General features: G+C 46.7%; 1 protein-coding gene across 1 annotated transcript in view; it reads left to right on the top strand.

Annotated features, from left to right (window-relative positions):
- Positions 1-25009, top strand: part of Snx29 (sorting nexin 29) — a 470841-nt gene that overhangs the window by 407814 nt on the left and 38018 nt on the right. Inside the window, exon 19 of the mRNA XM_036196324.1 lies at positions 18983-19123. Within this exon, the coding sequence (XP_036052217.1) occupies positions 18983-19123 (141 nt within the window). The remainder of the gene's footprint in view (positions 1-18982; positions 19124-25009) is intronic.

Here is a 25009-nt window from a genome sequence, read left to right as displayed (position 1 = left end):
CAAAGCAGATGACATGGCCAAGGTCAAAGGCACATTCTGCTTCTACTAGAAACCCCAGAGTTACGTGCGAGCAACAGTTGTGTGTGAGTTGGTCAGGAACCGGGCAGCTAATTTATACATCATAGCAGACAGGGAGGGAGAGTCAATTTACAAAGCATAGCCAGCTGGTCTTACTGTGAAGCCTAAGAGGTAAGATGCGACTCTCATTTTTTTCTTTCAGGATGATGTTTAAAGATTGATCTTTTTTGTGTCATTAAAGCCTTACTAAGTTATAATTCCTAGTCCTTATGCAGTATATAATTCTGTGCATGTTTATGTAGACAAATTCCTATTTGGGATTGTGTATCAAACCATGTGCACTGTCCCTGTAGAGCAGCATAAGAATATCCCAGGGATGATTTTGGCCAGCTTTGTGCCTCTCCCTCCAGGCTGCAAAGAACATAAAATTCAGCTTCATCTAAATGGCCTGTTAGCACAGTCAGAATCCTGCAGTCAGAAATGTGACAGTCAACACTCTCCAGATGTGTGTCCTCACCTTTCTTGTCTCCTGGGTTTTAGAAAGGACTAACTCACAGTAAGTGGGCCTAAGGTAGCACCTAGCCATCCCACATGAGTGTCCCATCATGCAGATGCTGGTAGCTTATTTCAGGTCCCTGGGCAGGTGATGAAACAAGTGCATAACTGAGGCCCAGCGATTACCATAGCTGGGATTTCCGCCTTTGCTCTCCTGGCCTCCCTACTCCTAGGGGTGTCAAGTCAGCAGCCTGGGCATCTCAAGGCTCAAAAAGTCTGGAGGATGGCACGTTAGAACCTGGGCTCCTTCTCTGCCCCTTGAGGACGGGTGGGGGGGGCATAGGGAGAAAACAAAACAAATCGGGGCTGGAAAAGACAGAGTTCAAACCACATCTGCACTGCCAACTGGCTCTAGGCCTTGGGGAGAACCCCTGTCCATGCCTCATTTGCTCACCATTCAAAGATAGAGCTGACAGATGTGATACCCAGTGAGTGCCCTCCATGGAGCTTTGCAACCCCAGGAGATAGGAAAATGTTCTTTTCAGCTCCATCATAGGCATTAGGGACTTGAAGGAAAAAAATGCTTCTTTTTTATGGGATCATTTTGAGGAAGGAATGAATGCCCAGGGTCCCCAATGTTCTGGCATCTGTGGTATACATACAAGGGAAATTTTGTCTCTTGGGTGATAAATGAGGCCATGACTAATGACTCTTTAAACACTCATCAGACAGGGGTGCACACACATCATGGTAGATCCTCTTATTTTTCTGTTGGATTTTCATGATCTGAAACACTTATTGCAAAAGCCCCTAAATTGGGTGCTTCTCAGAGAGGAAGAGTAGAGACCACAGGCCCATCCTTGCAGCTGTATGAAGGGGAACCCACACCTGCATTTCTCTGGGCTGCTTTGGGCAAGAGCAGTGGCAGTTTCACTGTGGGCATCTGAAGAGATCTGAGGTCTCTTCTCATCTCTGAGACTGGATGTGCTGAGTTGGCATTCTGTAGCATCGCGGCCTTTATTCAAATAATCCTATTGAAATCCTTTAACTGAAGCCTCCAGAGTGTGTTTTGGTGAGAACAGTTCTCTGACATGCCCAGGTGAGGCTGCTGAGAAGAAGCCAAGCCTGGCATAGACTCAGGTGTGTGTGTGTGTGTGTGTGTGTGTGTGTGTGTGTGTGTGTGTGTGTGTGTGTCTTGTTGACATTTATGGAGTGTCAGAGAGCAATGTTGACTGTCTCCAACTTTCACTTTTCACCTTTTGAAGCAAGGCCTCTTACTGAACGCAGAGATCACCAATTCTAGACTGTCTAGTCAGCTCTGAGGATCTGCCTGCTGTCTCTGAACCACCAGTGCTAAGTTCACAGACATGTATGTTCACGCTCAGCATTGACATGTGCTAAGGTCACACCCAGCATGAGTGTTGGAGATCTTGGGTCCTCATGCTTGCATGGTGGCAGGCACTTCTCCCACTGAGCCGTCTTCCTAGTCCCGTGCTGCTTCACTGTAGAAAAGCAGCTGCTTTGTGACTGCAGACCAGCCCAAATGGGCCAGCCATGTATTTACTGCCACTTAGATTTGATTGACAGGACCTCAGTCTCATGCTCAGAGCTGGGCAGGATTCAGAATTCTTGGACAACAGAGGTCAGACTGTTGTCTGTATTCATGGCAGCCTTTCTGGAACTTGGGGAAATGGCTTTGAGTAATGTCCACGTGCATTGTGTACTCAAAAAATAGAGAAAGCCAGGCTGTAAAAAGACACACACACACAGCACATGGGTCTATGAAGATGGCTGAACACAGGCCTTGGGCCAGCTTCTGGGGCTCTGGATAGCTTTCTGTTTCCCCACATAGACCATGGGAATGTTCAGCAGCATGCCAGCCCTGGCCTCTCTGAGATGCCCCTAAATGCCCCTGCCACCCCCCCGCCCCCCCCCCCGTAATCCCTCTTTCCTCCTCTGAAGCCACAGGTATTCTTCATGGTAGTCAGTGTGGGGCAGAGAGGAATAGGGTCAGGGACCCCAGCACCACCAACCGGAACAGTGTGTTTCTCTCCTAGAGAGAATCTAGAACCATCTGCATGGATTGAAGGCCCTGGCCAGGTGTGTGGTGAGGAGAGAGCATGCTGGGAAGGCCGCATGCCACGCAGGACAGTCAGTGGGGAGGAAGGAGAGGGCCACGCTTGTTGCCGATGCTGTGCTTGCAGAGACATTGCCTTGCAGCCCAGAGGGTCTGCTTGAAGGATACCTCAGCCCACATCCAGGAAGAGATGTAGCCCCATGGAAGTCCTGAAACTGTTCGGGAAGGTAGCCATTTCTCTGTCTTCCATCAGTGTTGCTATCCAGGTGCCAGTCTCTCATAAGTGCAAGTCTCCCGTCCTCAAGAATATTTCATCCAGAGATTATAGTCTAGCAGGCAGCTGCCTACTGCTTTGGCCTGGCCCCTGGGGTAGCTTCTTTTCACCATTCACAGCCTGACTCGGGTATCAGCTCCTCCAGGAAGCCTTCCCTGATAGACCTTCGCACTGTAGTGTGTGTGGTGTCTCCTGGCTGCCCACCTCCTGCTGCTCTGTGTTCTAACACTTCCACTACTGGACAGAGGGTTTGTCTGTCTGTCCCTGAAAGTGGTGTGTGGACTGCTTTCGAACAGGTGTACAGCTTTGCTGATAGCAGCAAACTTCTTATGTGCTGCATGCCAACTAGAGTGGTTGGCTCTAAACACAGTCTGCACAGGCAATGCCTTCATTTTATGTCATAAAATGACTTCATAAAGTAGAGAAGGTCATGTGGCTAATAAAAATATCAAATCTAGTAAGAATATGCAATTGGGATTTGCCCCAGGCAGCTGCAGCCCCCAGATTGTACCCATAATCACTGTTCTGACCCCTTGGGCCACCTGCTATGCGTTTTCAAGGCCAGTATAAAGCTTGGTACCTAGCAGATGCTCGCTCAGCAAGTAGGAAGCAAACTCTAATAGGTTAGGTCCCTGTGGCCTGTAGCTCAACCACAGGACACTGTCCCAGGAGCCTGGCTTCCTCTGTCATTGTACTAAGGGCAGAGGGGTCTGGCTTCCGTTCCTGTAGACCTAGAGCAGTCATTCACCATGTTTCTTGCCAACTCTTTCTTCCCAAGGCTGAGAAAAACACACTGTGCTACCTTGTCATCCTTACCAGGAGCTTCATCCAGTCTTTTGCTCTGTGGCTATAGTAGTTTACTGTCTGTCACAGTAGTTCTCTTTGGGCCTGAGACTTGGTGGGGAACGTCAGACCTTCCAAGGAAGCTTCCTTCCCATGTCTTCACATGGGAAACACATTGTGCATGTCCTCATGACAGATGGCCCAGGCTCTGACTTTGCATAGGCTCTCAGCTTGCTCTTACCATGGGTAGGCTCTTTGGTCTCCAGTCCCCAAAAGCCTTTGTACCAGCCCTGTGACTTTGGTTGGCTCTGTACTCCCCCATTCACTGTTGGACATTAGCTCTTTCTTCCTGAATGTTAGTGACAGTCTTTTCATTCTGAGACATGGCCACATCTTCTTAATAGCACGGTATTTTGATGTTCTTCATTCTATGTGAAGAGAAGCTGGGGGGGGGGGAGGTATGTCATCCTTAGGGTGCTGAGAAGACCCCATACTTACCTGGTGAATAAAGTAATATTTTGTTTCTCTGTCACCAAAGTCCAACCAAAGGAGGAAATCTGGAAAACTCGAAAAACCATAAAGAAAATAAGAAGCTACCAGCAGGCAGAACCATCTTGGTTAACCTTTACCTTGTTTCCTGGTTTTATTTCGAACTGTGACTGCGCTCACACATATGTCATTGAAATCACACCTATCATGTATTGTAATACTCTCTAATTTACTTAAAACAAAGAAAAACAAAAACAAAAACAAGGTCTGACTCTGTAGCTCAGGCTAACCTGGAACTTGCTATCCAGTGTAGGCTGGCCTTGAAATACTGACTTCCTGCCTCAGCCTCCTAAATGCTAGGATTACAGGTATGAGTTCCCATGCCCAGTTCTCTCTGCTCTTTAAGCTCGTATATGCCAGCCATGCCTCTTGTCCTCTCAGCACTACTGACACCAGGCTAAATCCCCTTCCCTATCATCCCTTTTGTCCCTTTGTTGAGACAAGGTCTCACTCTGCAGCCAGAGCTGGCTTCAGAATTAAGATCCTCCTGCCTCTGCCTCCAGAGTACTGAGCTCATAGGCAGGTACATCATGCCCATCCTACCATCTCTTTTAGTTTTGAAAACTTCTGCACTTGTAAAATAGTTGATTGATAAAGAAAAAGTGTGTATATTCAAAGATGTCCAATATGACAATCTGCTGTATGTATACATTATATGATGACTACCACCACAATGACATTGGCCCATTCTTCTCCACCTGAATTTAGTATGTGTGGTGGGGGTGAAGTTTCTAGAAGGCATTAGACATTAGCTACAGTCATTGTTACAGGGGATCTCAGAGCTTACCTAGCCTGTGATCTCTGCATGAGCCCCACATGCCACCACAGCACAGCAGCCCTCTGTTGTCACAAATGGTAGGGTCTCTGTGTGCCTGTTTCCCATGCATGTCTGTGCCTGTGTGTCTGTGTTTCCCTGTGCATGCCTGTGCCTGTATGTCTGTTTCTCATGTGTGCCTGTGCACATGAGCATGTGCACATGTGCTTGTGGAGGCTAGAAGCTAACCTGGGATATCATTCCTCAGCAGCCATTCACCTTGATTTTTACTTTTTAAGTTTTTTCAAGACAGGGTTTCTCTGTGTAGCTTTGCACCTTTCCTGGTTCTTACTCTGTAGACCAGGCTGGCCTCAAACTCACAGAGATCCACCTGTCTCTGCCTCTGCCTCCTGAGTGCTGGGATTAAAGGTGTGCACCATCACCACCTGGCTGACCTTGATTTTTAAGACAGTGTCTTAGCCACTGTTCCGCTGCTGTGAGGAGACACCATGACCAGGCAGCTTATAAAGGAAGAGGCTTCTTTAGGGGCTTGCTTACAGTTCCAGAGGGATAATCTATGGTCATCATGGTCAACATGGGTGCAGGCATGATTCTGGGGCAGTAGCTGAGAGCTTATATCTTTAAGCACATGTAAGAGGCAGAGAGACTGGGTCTGGTGTGGGCTTTTGAAACCTTAAAGCTCGCCTAGTGACATACATACTCCCACAAGGCCACACCTCCTCATCCTTCCCAAACAATTCCACACAGTTCCACTAACTGGGAGCCAAGCTTGCAAGCATATAAGCCCATGGAGGCCATTCTAATTCAAGGCACCACAGAGAGCATCTGGCCTGGAACTTAAAGGTGTGAATCTCTGTTGCCAGCTCCCCTGAACAGATTCTATAGATACACACCACCATACCCAGTTCTTTTGTTTTTGTTTTTTGACATTCTGGGTCTTTTCTTTCTGTACATCTGTCAAGGCATGGATTCACAGGGAATGGGCTTCTGCAGCTAGGATCCTCTTGTTAGCTCTCACAGAGCATTTCCTGGCTGGAGCAGCTCATGCTTCTGCTGAAACACTTTGCCCCTCCCCTCTCCTCCCCTGATAATTTTACTTCACCCATTTCAGGAAGTGACTTTAGCTCTTTGAGTGCTCAACACACACATTGAGTCTCCTGACAAGAGTCTTGACCCTGTTTGTTCACAGTAGTGCCAGCAGTATGCTGGGTGACATTGTAGACTTCCAGTTTTGCCCTGGTAATAATCACAGGGTATTCCTTTCTGCACCCTGCCCATTTCCCTGAGGCCTGGGACATCACCCTTCTTGTTATAGGCATGCGTTAGTGTATTTTCTAAGAGACTTAGAGAATGTGTGCTAGCTACCTTCCTTCCCCTCATGTCCATCGTCTTGGCGCAGTGATATAAGAGGGCACCGATAGCTGACAGCAGCGCCTTGCCTTTTCACATGCGTTCTGGACTGGAATTCAGGTTCTTGAGAAGCAAGAGCTTTACCTACTGAGTCATCTCTTCAGCCCTCTGTTTTTTCCCTGTGCAATCCTCCTGCCTTAGCTCAGGCATTCACTACCATAGCTAGAATCTTTTTTTCACTCTGGTCTTTGTTCTAAATCGAACATCCCTCAGCTATTTCCTGCACCCATATTTGTGGCCCAGCTGGAGACACCATGTCCCTCTTCTCCAGCTCTGTTTTGTATTTGAATTCATCAGAGTTCCTTGCACCTTCCTGGACAGGACGAGTAAGTTTCAGAAGGGCAGGGATCAAGCCTGGCTTTGTTCTCCCAGTATCCCCAGGGCCTTGTCTGGAGAAGGTAGCACCTAGTTCTGACTGGGGAAAGAGACCTGATGTGAGTAGGGTCTGGAGGGCAAGGCCCATGTCTCCAACCCAGTGTTTCCTTCAGAGGTAAGCCAGCAAGCTAGCAGGCCAGGCTACCACTGGCCAAGCCACCCTGAGCAGCATATCAGGTGCTGCTGAGTGTCAAGGGACAGCCGAGCTCAGCTGGAGTGTCATGCCTAGAGCTGGACACTGCACTTCTCCCCAAGACGAAGTATCTGTGGGTCAGCCTTCTACTCAAGGTGGGCAGAGGCTATGCTGGCCCATTCCACTTCCCAAGCCTTCTTCTGTATGCTCTGGGCCAGGCCTGTGGGGTGGCGCTGGCAGTTCCCAGTAAATAACACCTCTTTTCCTCACCTGCCTCATTTGCATAACCCAGTGAGCTGAAAAGTCGTTTTTCTTCAGTTAAGCTGTTCATCTTCTCAGCATTTGACTGCGATAACATCACCCCATCAGTGTGGTCCTGTGGTAGTTTGGGCATTTTGTTCCAGCACTGAGGACATTTACAGCTAATAACACATGAAGCCATTTCATTAAAAGGAAAGTTGAGTGAGGGTACATTAACACGGGTTGTGAACCAAACACAGATCATTGCACTCATTGGCTGCTAAGGAAGCAAATGAATTAGGAACCTCAAGCCATTTTGAAGAGCATATAATGTCATCTGACTAGTTTGCATGTGACAGTCCTCATGTTGGTGTTGGGCCGTCACTGTTTCCCTCTGGTGTGAAAACAATGTGGCTCTGGGCCCTTCCTCCATCAGAGGCTCTGAGCTTGGTCTCCACTACCTTCCATGTCATGTGCTTACACATTTTCCTTATTCCATGGCTGCATTTTAAGACAAAGAAAATCACCAAGCTTTAGAGAATTTCTTATGCAAAATGTCTGGTACATTTTGAAAGGCGTTGCTAAGCCTTCCACAAGTCCTGGAAATGAGAGTCAGACTTGTATTTTCTAATTGTAATGAGACCTGTTTCTCTGGGCTTGTCCTCATGCTCTGGGTCTGGTGGTCTAGATTTGCCATCCCATATACTTGGGGGGTTGGGGGTTGAGGCCAACAAGTTTAAGTTTAAGTTGCCTGAGCAACTTAGTTAGACATCTGAAAAGAAGAGATGAAAATGATGGCTGGGGTGTGGAGCACTGGTTGCTGCTTGCTTAGCATGTGTGAGGCCCTAAATTCAATCCCAGTGAAGGAGAGAAGAGGACAGGGAGGTAAAGGAGAGAAGGGTACAAGGAGGGAAGGAGGAAGGAAGGAAGGAAGAATGAATGAATGAATGACACCATACATAAGGAAATCTTTGCTTCTGGGGTCAGGACTCTGTATGGTACAGAAGTGGAGTGGAGAGGGGGGTGCTTAGTGACCATGCAGCAAGCAGAGGCAGCCTGGTGTTTTGCTTGTAAACCCACAGTTTGTGAGTCTTTGCCCTGTATGGGCCAGCATCTCTCTGCAGTCTGCTCTTTGTCAAGGTTTACAGCAGCCATTAAGTATCTCCTATGAGGTCTCTTCCTGAAATAGCTCTCTGGCAGGGGACTCTGGGTGTGTTTGTGACAAGGCTGTATGAATGCCTTGCTGGCCTGTAGCCAGCGCAGAGGGTGCCCAGTTCAGGCTGAGTCAGAACCCAGTGTGCATTCAGGGTTTATCTTAGTGCTTGCAAATCCACCCAGGGGCTCAGGTTCTGACCTCTGCTGTTGCTGTTGAGATTTCTGCAAGCAGAGGGCACTCAGAACTGCCCCATCCTCAGCCACACTTTCTGTTTGTGTTCCCTTGTCTGCCTAGCATTTGACAATTAATTAGGCATGGTAATTACCTGCTTTAATTTCGTGATTGCACATCCTATAATTACCCCTAATTCTGTAATAGGGAAGTTCATGTACACAAAGGCAATGGATGATGGAGGTGACAGGGCTTGCCATATCTGCAGCTGCCATTGCTCACTGTGCCTGCTAGGCATGGCATCAGTGAGGCTGGCCTGCCCCCATCCTGCAGGAGAAGGAGCTGAGTCTCAGAGTGAGGTCCTGTCCTTAGGGCTGTGGTGTGTGTGTTGGGGGCAGCTAGGCTGGGGCCCCCGGCTTTTCCTGTGCAAAGCCCCATGCCCTGTCCCTCTGCCAACCTGCTACCCAACCTGACATCCCACATGCTTGGGGCTAAAGAGGCTTGTGTTGTGCTTGGCAGGCTTTTGACCTGGAGCTTCATCTGCCAAAACAAACTTGCAGGTGTTTATTCTCATTCCCTCCCTCCCCCACTGTGCATGTGACCAGCTGCATGTTGGAACAACTAATACTGACAGATGTGTTGATACAGGTATACTGGACATTGTCCTGACGTCACCCAGTTCTCCCACAGCACCTCCTTTACCAAATGGAAGAGGTGACCCAATTTACAAGAGGTGGCACTAGGGTTCAGGTCCAGTTTCTGGCCTCCCCTTCAGGGTGGTCCAGCTGCACCTCTGGTGTGCATGAGCACTTACCACAGTGCCTTGGGCACAGCTCCAGTCCTGCCCATAGTCTGCATTAGACACCTAGGTCCTTGAGTAGGAAGGAAAGTCACTGTCCTGAGGACAGGAAGAAGGCATGGTTTACAGACACACACATCATGCAGACCATCATCCCATGGACTTCCACCTGTATCTGCCATGTGTAACCATTATTCTGGTGGAGATGTAAGGCACTTTAGCACTGTCTTTTGCACACAAGTTAGAGGTCTTGCTTCCCTCCTAGCTCATGACAATACTGGCCATTTCTTTTTCAGTAGTAGCATAGTAGTTTTGCCTCACACATTTAGGTCTGTGTGCCTAATGGAGACAGGTACAAGAGCTCCCAATTGGAAATACCCTCGATGCCCATCCCTGCAGAGCAGGTAAATACTGGTGGCGTGTTACCACAGTGGGATGCTGTGCAGCCGTGTCAGGGCACTAGTGGTGTGCAGCCGTGTCAAGGCACTAGTGGTGTGCAGCCGTGTCAGGGCACTAGTGATGTGCAGCCGTGTCAAGGCACTAGTGATGTGCAGCCGTGTCAGGGCACTAGTGATGTGCAGCCGTGTCAGGGCACTAGTGATGTGCAGCCGTGTCAGGGCACTAGTGATGTGCAGCCATGTCAAGGCACTAGTGATGTGCAGCCGTGTCAGGGCACTAGTGATGTGAAGCTGTGTCAAGGCACTAGTGATGTGCAGCCGTGTCAGGGCACTAGTGATGTGCAGCTGTATCAGGGCACTAGTGATGTGCAGCTGTGTCAGGGCACTAGTGATGTGCAGGCATATCAGGGCACTAGTGAGAGGGCATATAGCAACATGGATTCATCTCACAAACATTGTCTGAGAAGGAGCCAGACGTGGTGGATTCTATGAGCATGACTCCATTTATATGGAGCCTAAGAAAGAAGAGAAATCCAGGGAGAGTGCCCACCACTGCAGAGGAGTGGTGCTGGCAGATGAGAAGTGTGAGGGAGCCCATGGGACTTCTCCAGTTAGCATGTCTCCATTGTTCAGGATGGCAGGCTCACCCTGGCCTTTTAATGTATGTGTCACATGATAGCATTTGCTTCCCTGATGTCCTCTGTTGTCTGTCCTCCCATTGTCCAGCTGGGCCCCTACTTTTCATATACTTTTCATACTTCTCTAGTTTCATGTCTTGTGTGTGTGTGTGTGTGTGTGTGTGTGTGTGTGTGTGTGTGTTGTTAAAACTAGATGCCCGTGTGAGAGAAAGCATACAGCATTTTTCTTCCTGAGTCTGGTTTATCCCATTTAAAATGCTGATCTCCAGTTCTATGTATATTCTTATAAATGGCATGATTTTATTCCTTACACCTACATAAAACTGTCTGTATAGGCCACAATTTCTTTATCCACTTAACTGTTAATAGGCATCTAGGCTGATTCCTCAAGCTGGCTATAGTAAATGGTGTCCTGATAAAATGGAGTACACATGTGTCAGTGGTATGCCCTCAGCTGGGTCATACCTAGCTCTTGCTGAGCTTGTGAGTAGCCTCCACACCAATTTCCTTTTTGACTGTAACAGTTTGTCCTCATTAGAAGTGTGGGAGGCTCCTCCTTGCCCCTGTCTTTGCCAATGCTTGTTGCCCCTCAAGGTCCTGTCCACACAAGTGCATGTACTCAATGATGGACTGAGGCCCAAGCCCCAAGTCCCCAGCTTCTCTTTGCCTCCTCATGCTGCATAGGCCTTACCAGGGTGACTAAAGTGAAGGGATGTCAGGATCTGCACTTTTTAGTTGGACCCTTTTTTTGGGACTGCCAGCTGCCCAGTAATGACACGGAGATTTATTACTAATTATAAAAGCTCGGCCATAGCTTAGGCTTGTTATACTAACTAGCTTAGGCTTGTTATACTAACTAGCTCTTACAGCTTAAGTTAACCCATTTCTGTTAATCTACACATTGCTGTGTGGCTTGTGGTTTTACCTGTCATCCAGCATGTCTTGTTTCCTCTGCATCTCCTGGCAACTCCACCTTTCTTCTTCCCAGTGTCCTCTGTGTCTGGCTGTCCTGCCTATACTTCCTACCTAGCTAATGGCCATTTAACTTTTTATTAAACCAATAAGAAGGTGCCTTGGCAAAGACACATCTTCACAGTATACAAAAAGATTATTCCATAGCATTTTCCCCTTTTTATCTAAATAAAAAGGAAAGGGTTTAGCCCTAACACAGTAAAACTGTATATAATAAGAACAAATATCAGATAAGAATTACATTTGCAATGTCCAGTCCATTTTTATTTTGCAATTTTGGAAAAAATACTCCATTACTTATCCCATCCTTGTGATCCAAAGTTTTGTATATCTAGTTCTATCATAACTATAACTACCTAGTCTTCAACTCGGTCAAAGACTCTAAAAGGATAAAATATTATCCTTTTTTGAAGTAAATTGGTCTTGCCAGGAACAGAGGTATCTCACTATCATGAAAAGCCTCATGTTATTAAAACATTTTAAATATTCTGTAGGTCTTTGAGGTGTTTGAAGACCATCTATTTAAAATATATCTCTGAATGACCTTGAAAACATGCCTAACATGACTATAAGTTTGTTATAAATGACTATTAACCTGTATTTCTTTATTATCCTAAATAGTTTTCAAGGACTAAAACTTTACATTATATTTATAAATGAACTGCATAGGTACAATACCTTAAACAAGAAATAGAACCATATAGTACAGTATAACAAAAATAACCTTAAATTTGTATCAATATAAAAAAATCCATACCAATGTAAAATATTTGAGACTGGTGGCTGTTCAAAAGTAGACTCAACAATCCACCCTTGTATCCGAACATTTCTATAATATATCCCCTCTTTGTCCCTTTAGAAAGAGATCCTTGAATCTAATCTCCTTTGTTTAGCTCTATCCTTAACTATGACTAATTAACAATTTGTAACCAACCCCCCTAAACAATGACAAACATCCATAACCTATCAAACAACTGAAAACAATCCACCCCACCTCTTGGGAATGTGGGCATTGTGTTCTCTAGACTGCTTCCTGTTGACTGCAGGCTACAACGTCTTTAGGGACTCTGAGAGTATTGAGATAATGGTCAAGTCCTGGGAATCTGCCATAGCATTTGTTGCTCGATCTCTGTGCAATGGGAAAGTGCAAGGCTTGTGTGAAGTCCTGGCTGGATAGTCTGTGAGGCTGGACCGTATCAGCCAGCAGCCTTGAAGCTGTTCTGGATACAGAACTCTGAGGAAACTGCAACAGAGGTACTTTGAGAGGGTGGATGGATCACTTGGGCTACCTATTTTTATTGGTGTCTGGTCCCCTTGTTCTGAAAACACATAAACTTTTAAAGGTAACATACATAAACACAAGTATGGGCTGTGTGTTGTACATAAGCCAGCCAAAGATGATTTTTTTGTTTTATGTTTGAGCAGGTAAAATATACATCACCTGTCTTTTTTTTTTTTTTTTTTTTTTTTGGTTTTTCAAGACAGGGTTTCTCTGTAGCTTTGGAGGCTGTCCTGGAACTCGCTTTGTAGCCCAGGCTGGCCTCGAACCCACAGAGATCCATCTGCCTCTGCCTCCCGAGTGCTGGGATTAAAGGCGTGTGCCACCACCGCCTGGCAATACAAAGGGGCTTTTTAATTTTTGTTTTTGTCTTTTGATACAAAGTAGCCTGGAACTCATGATATAGACCAGGCTGCCCTTGAACTCACAGAGATCCACCTGCTCCTGCCTCCAAATTAAAAATGTGCCCCACAGTGCTCATCTCAACCTCTATCTTCTGATCCTCCTGCCTCTACTTCCTGAGTGCTGGGCATTGTAGGCATTCATCACCATTCGAAGTTTTATATGATGCTAGGGATCAAACCTGGGCTTTCTGTATCCTAAACAAGCATGCTACCTAACCAAGAATCTCATTCATTTTTGTAGCTCAGCAAGGTTCCGATAAGTGTGTGTGTAGTGTACATGAGTGCATGTGTTTACATATGTATAATGAATTTTCTTTATCCTTCATTCATTGAGGGACATCTTAGTTTATTTATTTGTTTGTTTGTTTGTTTTCCAAGACAGGGTTTCTCTGTGTAACTTTGCACCTTTCCTTGAACTCACTCTGTAGACCAGGCTGGCCTCGAACTCACAGAGATCCATCTGCCTCTGCCTCCCGAGTGCTGGGATTACAGGTGTGTGCCACCACCACCCGGCATTCACCTGTCTTTTTTATGTTTATTTCTTTATGTCTGTAGCCAGGATTTTCAGGGGGTCTTCCCCGATCAAATATGATCTCTATCAACCTAAAATGAATCCACAGCCTTTCTTTTTCTTTGAAAACAAAAGCATAACCTCTTTTTGACTTCCATTTTGAAGTTAAGACATTTTAAAAATATATAGGTTGATTTAATTGAGCAGTTTCCACAATCCAGTGTGTCTCAGCAGCTATTGTTTGTTCATTACCAATCAAAAGATTTAGTCAGTACAACACCATACAGGATCCAGACTATGTATTTTCCATTTTTATGTGGCTTATCTTTTTATATTATTTTTTCTTTAAAGACTTTATCTTATTATTTATAAACTATTTTTCTATGACTATCTATACTATCTATACTCATTTTCTTTTTTTTTTAAGCCTACACACATTTTGTAAACACACTGTAACCTGTTTAGGGGTTTTCTTTTTTCTGTCTAGGTCTGCTTTACTGTGTATGTGTAACTTTTTCTGTCTGCATGAGCAAAATCTTTTTTTAAATAAATATTTTTATTTTATAATTAATTTAATTTTACATATAAGCCATGGATTCACTTGTCCTCCCTCCTCCCACCCCCAGCCTTTCCCCTCAATCCACCCCTCATTCCCACATCCTCTAAGGCAAGGTCTCCCCTGAGGATTCAGCCCAGCCTGGTAGATTCAGTTGAGGAAGGTCCAGTACCCTCCTCCCTGCACCAAGGCTGAGCAAAGTGTCTCAGCACAGGCCCTAGGTTCCAAAAAGCTAGCTCATGCACTAAGGACAGGTCCCAGTCCCACTGCCTGGGGTCCTCCTAAACAGTTCAAGCTCATCAACTGCCTCACTTATCCAGAGGACCTGATCCAGTTCCATGGGGGCTGCTCAGCTATTGGTTCACAGTTCATGTGTTTCCGCTAGTTTGGCTATTTGTCCCTGTGCTTTTTCCAATCATGGTTTTGATATCTTTTGCTCATATAATCCCTCCTCTCTCTCTCTCTCTCTCTCTCTCTCTCTCTCTCTCTCTCTCTCTCTGTCTCTTTCTCTCTCTCTCTCTCTCTCTCCCCCCCGGTTGGACTCCTGGAGCTCCACCTGGGGTTTGGCCATGGATGGATCTCTACATCTGCTTCTACCAGTCACTGGATGAGAGTTCTATCATGACAGGATCAGCCATCCGATCACCAGAGTAGGTCAGCTCAGGCACTCTCTTGACCATTGCCACTAGTCTATAGTGGAGGTATCTTTGTGGATTTCTGGGGACCTCTCTAGCACTCTGCTTCTTCCTATTCCCATAGGGTCTTTGTTTATCATGGTATTTCTTTCCTTGTTTTCCCACTTTGTTTCTGATCCAGCTGGGATCTCCCACTCCCCTAAGCTCTCTTTCCCCTGACCTTTATTACCTTTATTATCCCACCCCACCCCCAGTTTGCTCATGTAGATCTCCTCCATTTCTCTGTTGCTTGGGAATCCCTGTGTCTTTCTTAGGGTCCTCTTTACTAGATAGCCTCCCTAGAGTCGTGAGTTACAGTCTTGTTATCCTTTGCTTTATATTTAGTATCCACTTATGAGTGAGTACATACCATGTTTGTCCTTCTGAGTTTGGGTTACCTTACCTCAGGATGATATTTTCTAGTTCCATCCATTTGCCTGCAAACCTCATGATGTCATTGTTTTTCTCTGCCAAGTAGTGCTCCATTATGTATATGTACCACATTTTATTTATCCATAATTCAGTTGAAGGGCATCTAGGTTGTTTCCAGGTTTTGGCTATTACAAATAATGCTGCTATGAACATAGTTGAACATGTGTCCTTGTGGTATGATTGAGCATTCCTTGGGTATATGCCTGGGTATATGGTATAGCTGGGTCTTGAGGAAGGTTGATTCCCAATTTTCTGAGAAACTGCCATATTGATTTCCAAAGTGGCTGTACAAGTTTGCATTCCTACCAATAATGTAGGAGTGTTCCCCTTGCTCCACATCCTCTCCAACATAAGCTGTCTTCAGTGTTTTTGATTTTAGCCATTCTGACGGGTGTAAGATGGTATCTCAGAGTCATTTTGATTTGCATTTCTCTGATGACTAAGGATGTTGAGCAATTCCTTAAATGTCTTTCAGCCATTTGATCTTCTTCTGTTGAGAATTCCCTGTTTAGCTCTATAGCCCATTTTTTAATTGGACTGTTGGGCATTTTGATATCTAATTTCTTGAGTTCTTTATATATTCTGGATATCAGCCCTCTGTCAGATGTCCCATTTTGTAGGCTGTTGTATTGTCTTATTGACCGTGTCCTTTGCCCTACAAGAGCTTCTCAGTTTCAAGAGGTCCCATTTATTAATTGTTGCTCTCAGTGTCTGTGCTGCTGGTGTTATATTTAGGAAGTGATCTCCAGTGCCAGTGCATTCAAGACTACTTCCTACTTTCTCTTCTATCATATTCTGAGTAACTGGATTTATGTTGAGATCTTTGATCCACTTGGACTTAAGTTTTGTGCACAGTGAGTTTTTGTGCAAGTTTTCTGTCTGCATGAGCAAAATCTTAAACCACTGCACAGCTTAGCTCATGTTGCATTGGTAGGTTATGCCCACAGGCTGTGACCTGAATACACATCTCTGTACTGAGGCCTGCATGAGAAACTGCAGGACCATGAAGCTGCATTTGACTCCAGTTTTGAGTGTTTCAAACATTTTGTTAATCTTTTTTATGTCTTACATGGAAATATGTGCCCCCATGTTGGATACCATTTGTAACAAGTCTTTTTCTGTCCTGTCATCCAGCTCCCAAATCATGACACAGAGACTTATTAATTATGAAAGTTCTGCCGATAACTTAGGCTTATTTCTAACTAGCTCTTAAAACTTAAATTAACCCATTTCTATTTATCTATGTCCTGCCACAAGGCTTGTAGCTGTTACCTCTCCTCCTGTACATCCTGCTTCCTCTGTGTCTGTTCTTGACTCCATCCTTCTTCTTCCCAGCATCCTTTGTGCCTGGAAATCCTGCTAGCTATTGGCTGTTCAGTTTTTTATTAAGCCAACCAGAGTGACAGATCTTTACAGTGTACAAAAATATTATTCCACAACAGCACTTTCCCTTCAGGCAGGAAATAAAATTGGTGGCTGACCCCTGATGTCCTCCTCCTCCTCTGGCTCCTAGATCTCTCCTCCCAGATTTCTCCCTCTATATATTCTCTCTGCCTGCCAGCCCCGGCCTATCCTTTCTCCTGCCTTGCTATTGGCCATTCAGTTCTTTATTAGACCATTAGGCAAAGTATCACAGCTTCACAGAGTTAAACAATTGCAACATAAACAAAAGTAACACATCTTAAAATAATATTCTACAGCAATAAAGGAAGGAAGAAAGGAAGGGCCCTAACAGTTTTCAGCATATGCAAACTTAGTCTGGTGGTGTAGAATTCATGAGCAAATCATCTGTACCTCAGGTTTCCCAGGTTTGGATGCCAAGCAGGTTGTTGGGAACCTGTTGTTAGTAATTTGGAGGATTTTGATTCTATCATATTAGATCTGAGGGGAGAAGGTGAAACCAGGGGCTTTTCTGGCAAGGAGAGCACTTGGAGGTCATGTTAAGTGCCACACTTCTGGTCTGGGGTCCCAGAGTCGCCTGGGACTTCATTTCAGTGGAGCATTGGGGTAGAAAACATGGGACACTGGGGAGAAGACAGCTCTGGGCTCAAATTCTTCATTTCCCCATTTTCCTGGGCAAGTGACATTGCCTTTCTGAGTCCATGTCTTCATCTTGAGAGGGTATGTTCCCACCACCTGCTTGGTAGATTAGTCTGAGGACAAGAGGAGAAGTGTGTGTCTGGTGTAATACTCAGCCCATGATAGGTGCTGAGTGCTAAAGGTCTTGTGTTTGGTTGGAGTTTGTCATTTCTGTTCAACCTTAGGCCTCCCACTCACTGAGTTCAAGGGCTCATTTCCTTAGATAGTGGAAGTCACAGAGCCGAGAGCTCTATCCACATCTGTGAGGTGCTGAGGTGAGCCTATTATGGGTGATCTGTGGAGCCTTAGCACTCTTCCTGTTCCCCTGGCTATCAGTGGTCTCCAGGTATAGCAACAGTGGCTGCCTGAAATGCACTCTGGACACCAGCAAAGGCAGGAGTGTGGATACAACAGGAGCCCCAGAGCCTGCTCTGCCCTGTGACTCTCAGCCATCAAGCCCTCTGCTCCTGGAGACTGCTCCTGACTTGGCCTGGCAGCTTGCAGGCAACAAGAGACAAAGGCATCATGTTTTGCTCTTGTCTTTGCTCTTGAAGATGAATCAATAAAAGCCTGTGAGGAGGGCCAGGCTTACTGCTTAGGGCCTGAGCCTGGCTTCAGATTTAAAGAATGTGAGCATGCACTCCGTGGCTGAAGCTCCTATCTGAGGTCTGCACTACCGGCAGATTGGAGAGTCCTGGGCAGAAACACAGGGCCTGTAGAACTGGGTGTGGCTGCCTGTGGGGAGGGACAGAAACCAAGCATCCTTATGGAAGGCTCAGGAAGAGCAGAGGGAATGGTAAGCATACTCTTGCTTCCACTGAGTAAAGAGAATTGGTTGCTAAATATATGTTACAAAGAATGCAGTCAGACTGACTCATAACAGAGATGTTTGTTGCCATTAGTATGTAAAGAAGTCTTGAAGATGTGGGATCCTTGCGTTATATGAAGTACAGTAGTCATCATGCAGAGATTTTACCCTCTCTATGATCCTTAGGTCGAGTGATGTTTTAAAATACATCATCTGGGAGCAGTGGTACACATCTTTAATACTAGCACTCAGCAGATAGAGAAGTAGGATCTTTGTGAGTTAGACGTTGGCCTGGTCTAAACAGCGAGTTCTAGGCCAACCAGGTGTGCATGGGGAAACCTTTCTCAAAGAAACAAAAAAACCTCCATTTTTCAGGTTTCCTTTCCAGATAGCTGTGCTGTGTCCTGGCAGGTGCCAAGCCAATAAAGCACAGCAGCATCTTGAGCATTCTCTGGGCAGTGTCCCAACTTGGCTGAGATTAAGTTATATTCCTGCATGGGCTTATGGCACCTGGGTGTGACCTTCTCTTCTGCTGGGCCCCTCAGCAGTTTCACACCTTCTCTTCTGCTGGGCCCCTCAGCAGTATAGAAAATCTTGACCTCACTCCCCTTTGTCCCAGATCAGCACCCCTACTGTGCGCTGGCCTACTGTGTGGTGGTCAGCGTTACTTCCATCCTGTGGGACTTGCAGAATTGGTACCATGGGCCAGGTTGTAAACTGCAGATGTGAACAGGGAAATTCATCTGTGCTGTCACTCAGCTGGTGGGTACATACTATGTAGCTGGGCTTTCCTGTCACTTGCCTCACAGGCCTTTTCCTGTGCCATTGGTGCCATCATTGCCCATTTTGTGCTTGGTGCTCAGTGGTATGAGGCAGATGTGGCCCCTGTGTGGACAGAGTGATGCAGCACCTGCCCTTGTGAGGATGACATTAGGAGCCTGGGCTCAGCCTGTCGTCCTTTCTCCCTCCTTGGCAGGTCTACATCCGAATAAAGGATGATGAGTGGAACGTGTATCGGCGGTACACTGAGTTCCGGGCATTGCATCACCAGCTGCAGAGCGCGTTCCCGCAAGTAAGGGCCTACAACTTCCCTCCCAAAAAGGCCATCGGCAACAAGGTATGCATCCGGGGGCCGGGTCACTGCTGCTACTTTCGTCTGTTCTTGAAGACTGAACTCACCACAGAAAAGCTGCAAAGTTAGGAAAAACAGAGGAGAAAGTAGCCACCCCCTAACGGAAGGGCAGCCTTCCTGTGGGTGAGCCTTCCCTGTTTCACCAGGACAGCTTCCTACGGAGCACCAGAGAGCCAGTGTGCTTGGCTCAGTGGGCTGGGCCCTTCCAGTATGGACACTCAGCATCACTGTGTTGTGTGAATGCTTCAAGACTGTGCAGACATAGGCAGTCTCGGCTGTGGCCTTTACATGATACTTTTAAACAGATCTGTAAGAGGGCTTGGGGTAAATGAACTCGGTGCACAAGCCTGCCACACTGAGTTTAGTTCCTGGAACTCATGTTAAGGTGGAAGGAGGTCTTCTGGCTTCCATATGTATGTGCACATGCACACACAATTTACAGAATTAAAAACAAATTTTTGGAGGCCTGGAGAGCTGGCTCAATCATAATAGTGTTTGTCATACAAGCCTGGGGACCCAAGTTCAACTCCCCAGCACCTACATGGAAATGTGACATGTACCTGTGATCCTCGCTAGGGAGATGGCTCACTGGCCAGCCAGCCTAGCTTATTGGCTAGCTCTTGGTCAGTGAGAGACCATGTCTCAAAAACCAAGGTAGACTCCTAGTTGTGCTCTCGCCTCCACATGCACATGTGTGCACATAAAGCCACACATGGATACACTTACCACACACAAATGTGCACACATGCTCACACACAGAATAAATTGACATCTGGGTTGGTTATACTTGCTCACTACTGTTCTGATCCAATATTTTCCTGGGTTTCCATCATGGTGCTCATTAACATGCATGACGGTGGACCAGACTTTCTCAGAGAAGTTTCTTGTATAATGTCTGCTCTGTCATGAAAGTGGATGGCTTCTATTGAAAATGGGTCATTAGTCACCATGCAAAGGGCTAGTTGAGACTAAAGGAGGCAGAGCCATGTCTGGATGCAGTATATACTCAGTCAGCTGTCCCAGCAGTTGGCCTCATGATACACACCCTCCTGTTAGCGAGTGGAGACATTTCTCTTCCCTTGTCTGCATGGTGGGCCCATCGTCCATGCAGGAGAAGCCCCACCCCGCCAGTATAGTAGACTTTTCCCTTCCACACTAATGTCTGTAGAGCAGACTTTCTCTTGCTTGTATGTGCATAAGCGAACCTGGGGATGAAGGATATCACCTTGTATAGCCTGGCCCAGTGACCAGCTGGATGGTGGCCAGATGCCCAGACCAGTTTCCTGTAGACACAGTGGACCTGACTGCTACCAGCCACAGCCTCATCCCTGACCTGCACCATGTCATTCCTCGATGGCTGGTTGGATAGTAATCTTGATCTTGCATGAGGCTGAGGCATGTATACTTTCCCTTCATTACACTTTGGCTAAAGACCAGGGAATATTTGAGCAAACTCTTTGATGTTTCCAAGAGAGTACTGAGTCAGGGTATAGAGTGTCAGTGCCCACCAGGGCCTTTACTGAACTCAGTTAAAAGACCAAACTTGTGCAGACTCATATGGGCCCAGTACCTTAGAATACACTTTTGTGTCCAGATGGCAAGATTTCTAGAAAGCTTGAATATAAATGGCCCAGAAAAGTCACCATGTTGGGATTTTTTCTTTGATGGGTATATTTCAAAGGTGACTTAGTTGTCATTTTGGACCATGAAGAAGAATCCATACATGACATCTTTAGGGTGACTAAGTCATGGACACCCAGTCACTGTGAGCCTTGGCTGTTAACTGACTCACTCCTGAGTTGATTAGTGTGAGCACCATTCAGAGACTGGGCTATATAACCTGTTTTATGTGCCACGTGAGTGTCTATGTACGCCCCAACACATTGCTGCCACTGGTGACAGTGACTGTGGTGACCGAGACAGTGGGTCTCAGCAGGAATTTCCCAACTGAATTCAAACGGCAGAAACCTTGCTGGGCACCGAGAGGCAGTTCTCCTTCCTCCTGCTGCTGGGTGAGCTGTTCAGGATGTGCAAGAGGCAAGGCAGGCTAGTACTGGCCACTGACTTTGAGGATGCCTCTGCAGACTCAGAGGCTTAGACAGAGGCTCAGTGCTGATTCTCTCTGTTACACTTCAGTGAATGGATGGGAACCGAGAACCACAGGCCCTTCTGAACATTCACTTGGCACTGAGGCAAGGCAGATTCCTTTCAACTTGTTGGAGAAATTGTTCCTTCAGATACTCATTAAAAACACATAGGAAGACAATGGTGCTGAGCTGGGTATGCTCTTCTGCTGAACTCGCCTCCATGCAGTCCCTAAGAGGGATGTGTGGAAGCAGAACTGGTAGCCTCTCAAAGGACTTGAGGCTAAAGAATGCTTCACTGAAGCATGTACCCCGGCTTCTGGGGTATGGCGCTAGGTGTAAGGATGAACGAACTAGTGGGCTGTCATCTAGCTGCTGGTGGTGTTGCAGGGAGAGTGTCACTAGTCACTTCACACTAGGGCACTGTGTCTGTGGCAGTGAGGAAGGGAGAGGAGTTGGCTGCAGGAGGCCAGTACTGGAGGAGCCAGCAGGACCTTCTGGTGACAGGTTTGTTAGCGGAGCCAGTGGGAGCCACTGGGGGTTGTGTGTCTTCCATCCACCCTGCATCAGGCTGCTGTAGTCTACACAGCAAAGGACCATGGGAGGAGCAAGAGGCCAGCCCAGGCTACACAATGCAACCTTGTCTCAGGAAAACAAGTACATCAAAAGGGAAAGCATCAGAATCTTCAGAAGCAGTGATGGCTCTTCAAGAAATAGCCATGACATCAGTCGGATAGTGATTCTACTGTAGGCTCCAGGGTAGAGTCCATCAACCTGCCCAGTTAGGCTCCTGGAGGCACCTGATCCCACCGCCATGCTTAGTGTCTCTTCTATGGCCATTCACAAGCTCCCAGCACCTCATTCCACTGGGGAGCCATCTGTGGAGCTAAGGTACCTTCCTCACAGTCCATCCTTGCGCCTGTGCAAACCTTCCCAGAAATCAGAAGCACATGGGAGACAGCCACTGTTCATTTCATTCCTTTATGCATGTACCCCACTTGAGAGCCTGAGAGTGGGAGAAAGCAAAAGGAATGGAGACAGTGGGGTGAGGGAGGAGAGAAAAGGGAAGGAAGCCAGCCAGGGGATGCTTCCTTTGCTTTTCCTAGATGTGTAGCCTTGGGCAAGTTACTTGACCTCTCTGTGCTTGTCCCCTCCAATAACAGGAACAGTTCTAGCACTCAAGTGCTGTTTTTTTGGTTTTTTGGTTTTGGGTTTTTTTGTTTTTTGTTTTTTTGGTTTTTTTGGGTTTTTTTTTGGTGTGTGTGTGTGTGTGTGTGTGTGTGTGTATGTGTGTGTGTGTGTGTGTGTGAAGGGCTTAGGGGAGTATCTGGTAGTGCTAAGTGTCTGGTTTCATCTTTTAAAAATTAAAGAGGTGTGGGATGGTGCCTCAGGTAGGGCAAGCCAATGTTAGTGCTCCTCCTTGTTGGTGACACTGAGACTTTGGGCCTGTGCACTGGACAAGCCTGGCACAGAAGGCCCCGCCAGCACGCCAACAAGCCCTGGATCTCATACAAGCAACCACAGACAGCCATGGCTTTCTATTACTTTTCTCATTGTGTACTTCCTGTGATACCTGATATGAAATGTGTATAGACCAGGAAGCTGGGGCTCAGGGGCAGTGAGCATCCTGCTAAGGTCCAGGGGCACATAGGTGACAGAGGTAGGAACAGGGTGACATTCTTCCAAAACCTCTGCACCAACTTCTCCCTCCACCCCACACCAGCCTCTGGAACTATGACCCTCAGGTGTCTGCATAGAGCTGCAGTACCCGGGGACTCCCCTGTCACAAAATCCCCTGCTTGGAATGGAGAGATGTGGTGGTGAGACCCCCATGGCTAGTTTTCCAAAGAGAAATTTGGGAGTAAAAGGAGCTGTGTCCAAACAAAGCCAGAAACAGAAGCTCTTCGTGCAGGCCTGGTGCCTTGTACACTGAGCAAAGGCAGGGAGGAGCCCCGGTTTCTCTTGAGTCAGTAAATGGCACTGAAGCGACTTTCTAGTGCATAGTCATTTTGCCCAGAAATCCATCTCAGGACAGTGACACACATGAACTCAGCCTTGAAGTGGAGACTTCAATATCAAATGTACTGAAGACTTTGCTGCCATTCATAAAGAACTAGAAATGTGGGTGCCACTGCACCCCACATCCGCTGCCTGTGGCATAGGGAGAGGTTGAACTCAGAGCTGCTCTGGCTTTCTCATGTTCTGGCATGTGGCACCTCCTGGAAGCCTTGTCTAATGTCGTGTGTTTCTTTCCCACACTCCATACCAGCTGCCCAATGATACCAAAGAAAGCAGATGCTGTCTTTGGTAGGCAGAGCGAGCACAAATCATGAACCTGTGACAGGTCCCAAGCTCAAGTGGCAGAATTGGTGTGTGGCAGCCATTTTATTCATCCATTTCCTTTCTCTGTTTCTTCTTTCATTTGATTGATAGGTGCTGGTGTAAATGCACAGGTAGTATTTATTGAAAGAGATGGTTGATTCCCATGTGGTATACCATCTGACTTGACCACTGCCCTCTAGACACTGGAAAGCTAATGTTAATAGGATGTTTAACATCTTCAGCAGGTATGATGCTCATACCTGTAGTTCCAGTATTCTGGAGGAACCCGTATTTGAGGTCAGCCTTAGCTACATAGCAAGTTCCAGACCAGCCTGGGTTTTATATATATAAAGAGACCCTGTCTCAGACCAAACCAGGTATGCCTGATTAAAAAAAAGGAGCTGTGTGATATTTAGGGCAGCCTTCCCAAATAGCCAGCCACAAGTGACTGTCTTCCCCACTTCACCTCTGCCTGGCTGAGCTGGAGAGCCTTGTTTTCATGCCAAGCCCACTGCTTTCCTAATTGATATGAATTACAAGATGCTTGACTCTGCCTGGCATTTGATCTTGTCTACAGTGTTTTGGGGGCTGTTAGATTGCTTGTATATCATTATTTAACCTCCCCCTCCAGCTTAAAAGGCCTCCAGAATATACATAACCTATGTTCCATCTGCTGGTTTTGTGAGTGTTTTTGGACAGCTGATTAAAATGGCACCAGAGAAGAGTCCTTCTGGCTCTTACTCTCTTCTTGAGTAATAATTGAGAATAATTGCCACCTCCCCCTCCAGTGTTCCCATTCATATGGAGGGCTGGGTATCACAAACTTTGGCATGCTGGGAAAAATATGTGTATTTCCAGTGTCTCTGATCCCTGGCATTTTAGTGATTATCACTGGCCCTGATTTTCTGGGGTGCCCACTAGCTGTCTTGCTCTGTAGCCAAGGACTTCTTCAGAAGTCCTGAGATCTAGGGGCAGAGTGTAGGCCTCCTTCAGGTCCTTCTCACTGAGGAACACTAGCAGTGTGACCTTGGGCAGGTCGCACAGCTTCTGTCGATCGATTGGTACATGGTAGCTTGCTGACGGCTCAGAATCTTGGGAGCATGCAGTCGATGCAGACGTCACATACCGTGCTGGCATAGCTCCAACCCCCGCCCACTAGCTTTAATGCTGCTCCAGAGGGAAGCCGCCACTCTAATGTGGCTCCTGCTGTGGTTTTGCTGTGAAATGCCTCCTCCCAAACACCCAAGCCTCATGTTAGAGCACTCGGTCCCCCAGTAGGTGTTGCTATCCTAGAAGATTGTGAAACCTTTAGGAAGAGAGAGGTCCCTGGGGGTTAGATTTGACACCTGAGAGTCTGGCCCTGCCTCCTGTTGATGCAGTGTGACAGCCCATCTCCTGTGCCATGCTGCCATGCCACCCCCACCCTTTCCATTAAGGTGCCAGTGTTGGCTGTTGGTGGTTTATC

The sequence above is a fragment of the Onychomys torridus genome, chromosome 8, assembly GCF_903995425.1.
Source record: "Onychomys torridus chromosome 8, mOncTor1.1, whole genome shotgun sequence".
Taxonomy (NCBI): Eukaryota; Metazoa; Chordata; class Mammalia; order Rodentia; family Cricetidae; genus Onychomys; species Onychomys torridus.
Note: the sequence above shows the minus strand (reverse complement) of the source record. Positions and strands in the feature narration are given on the sequence as shown.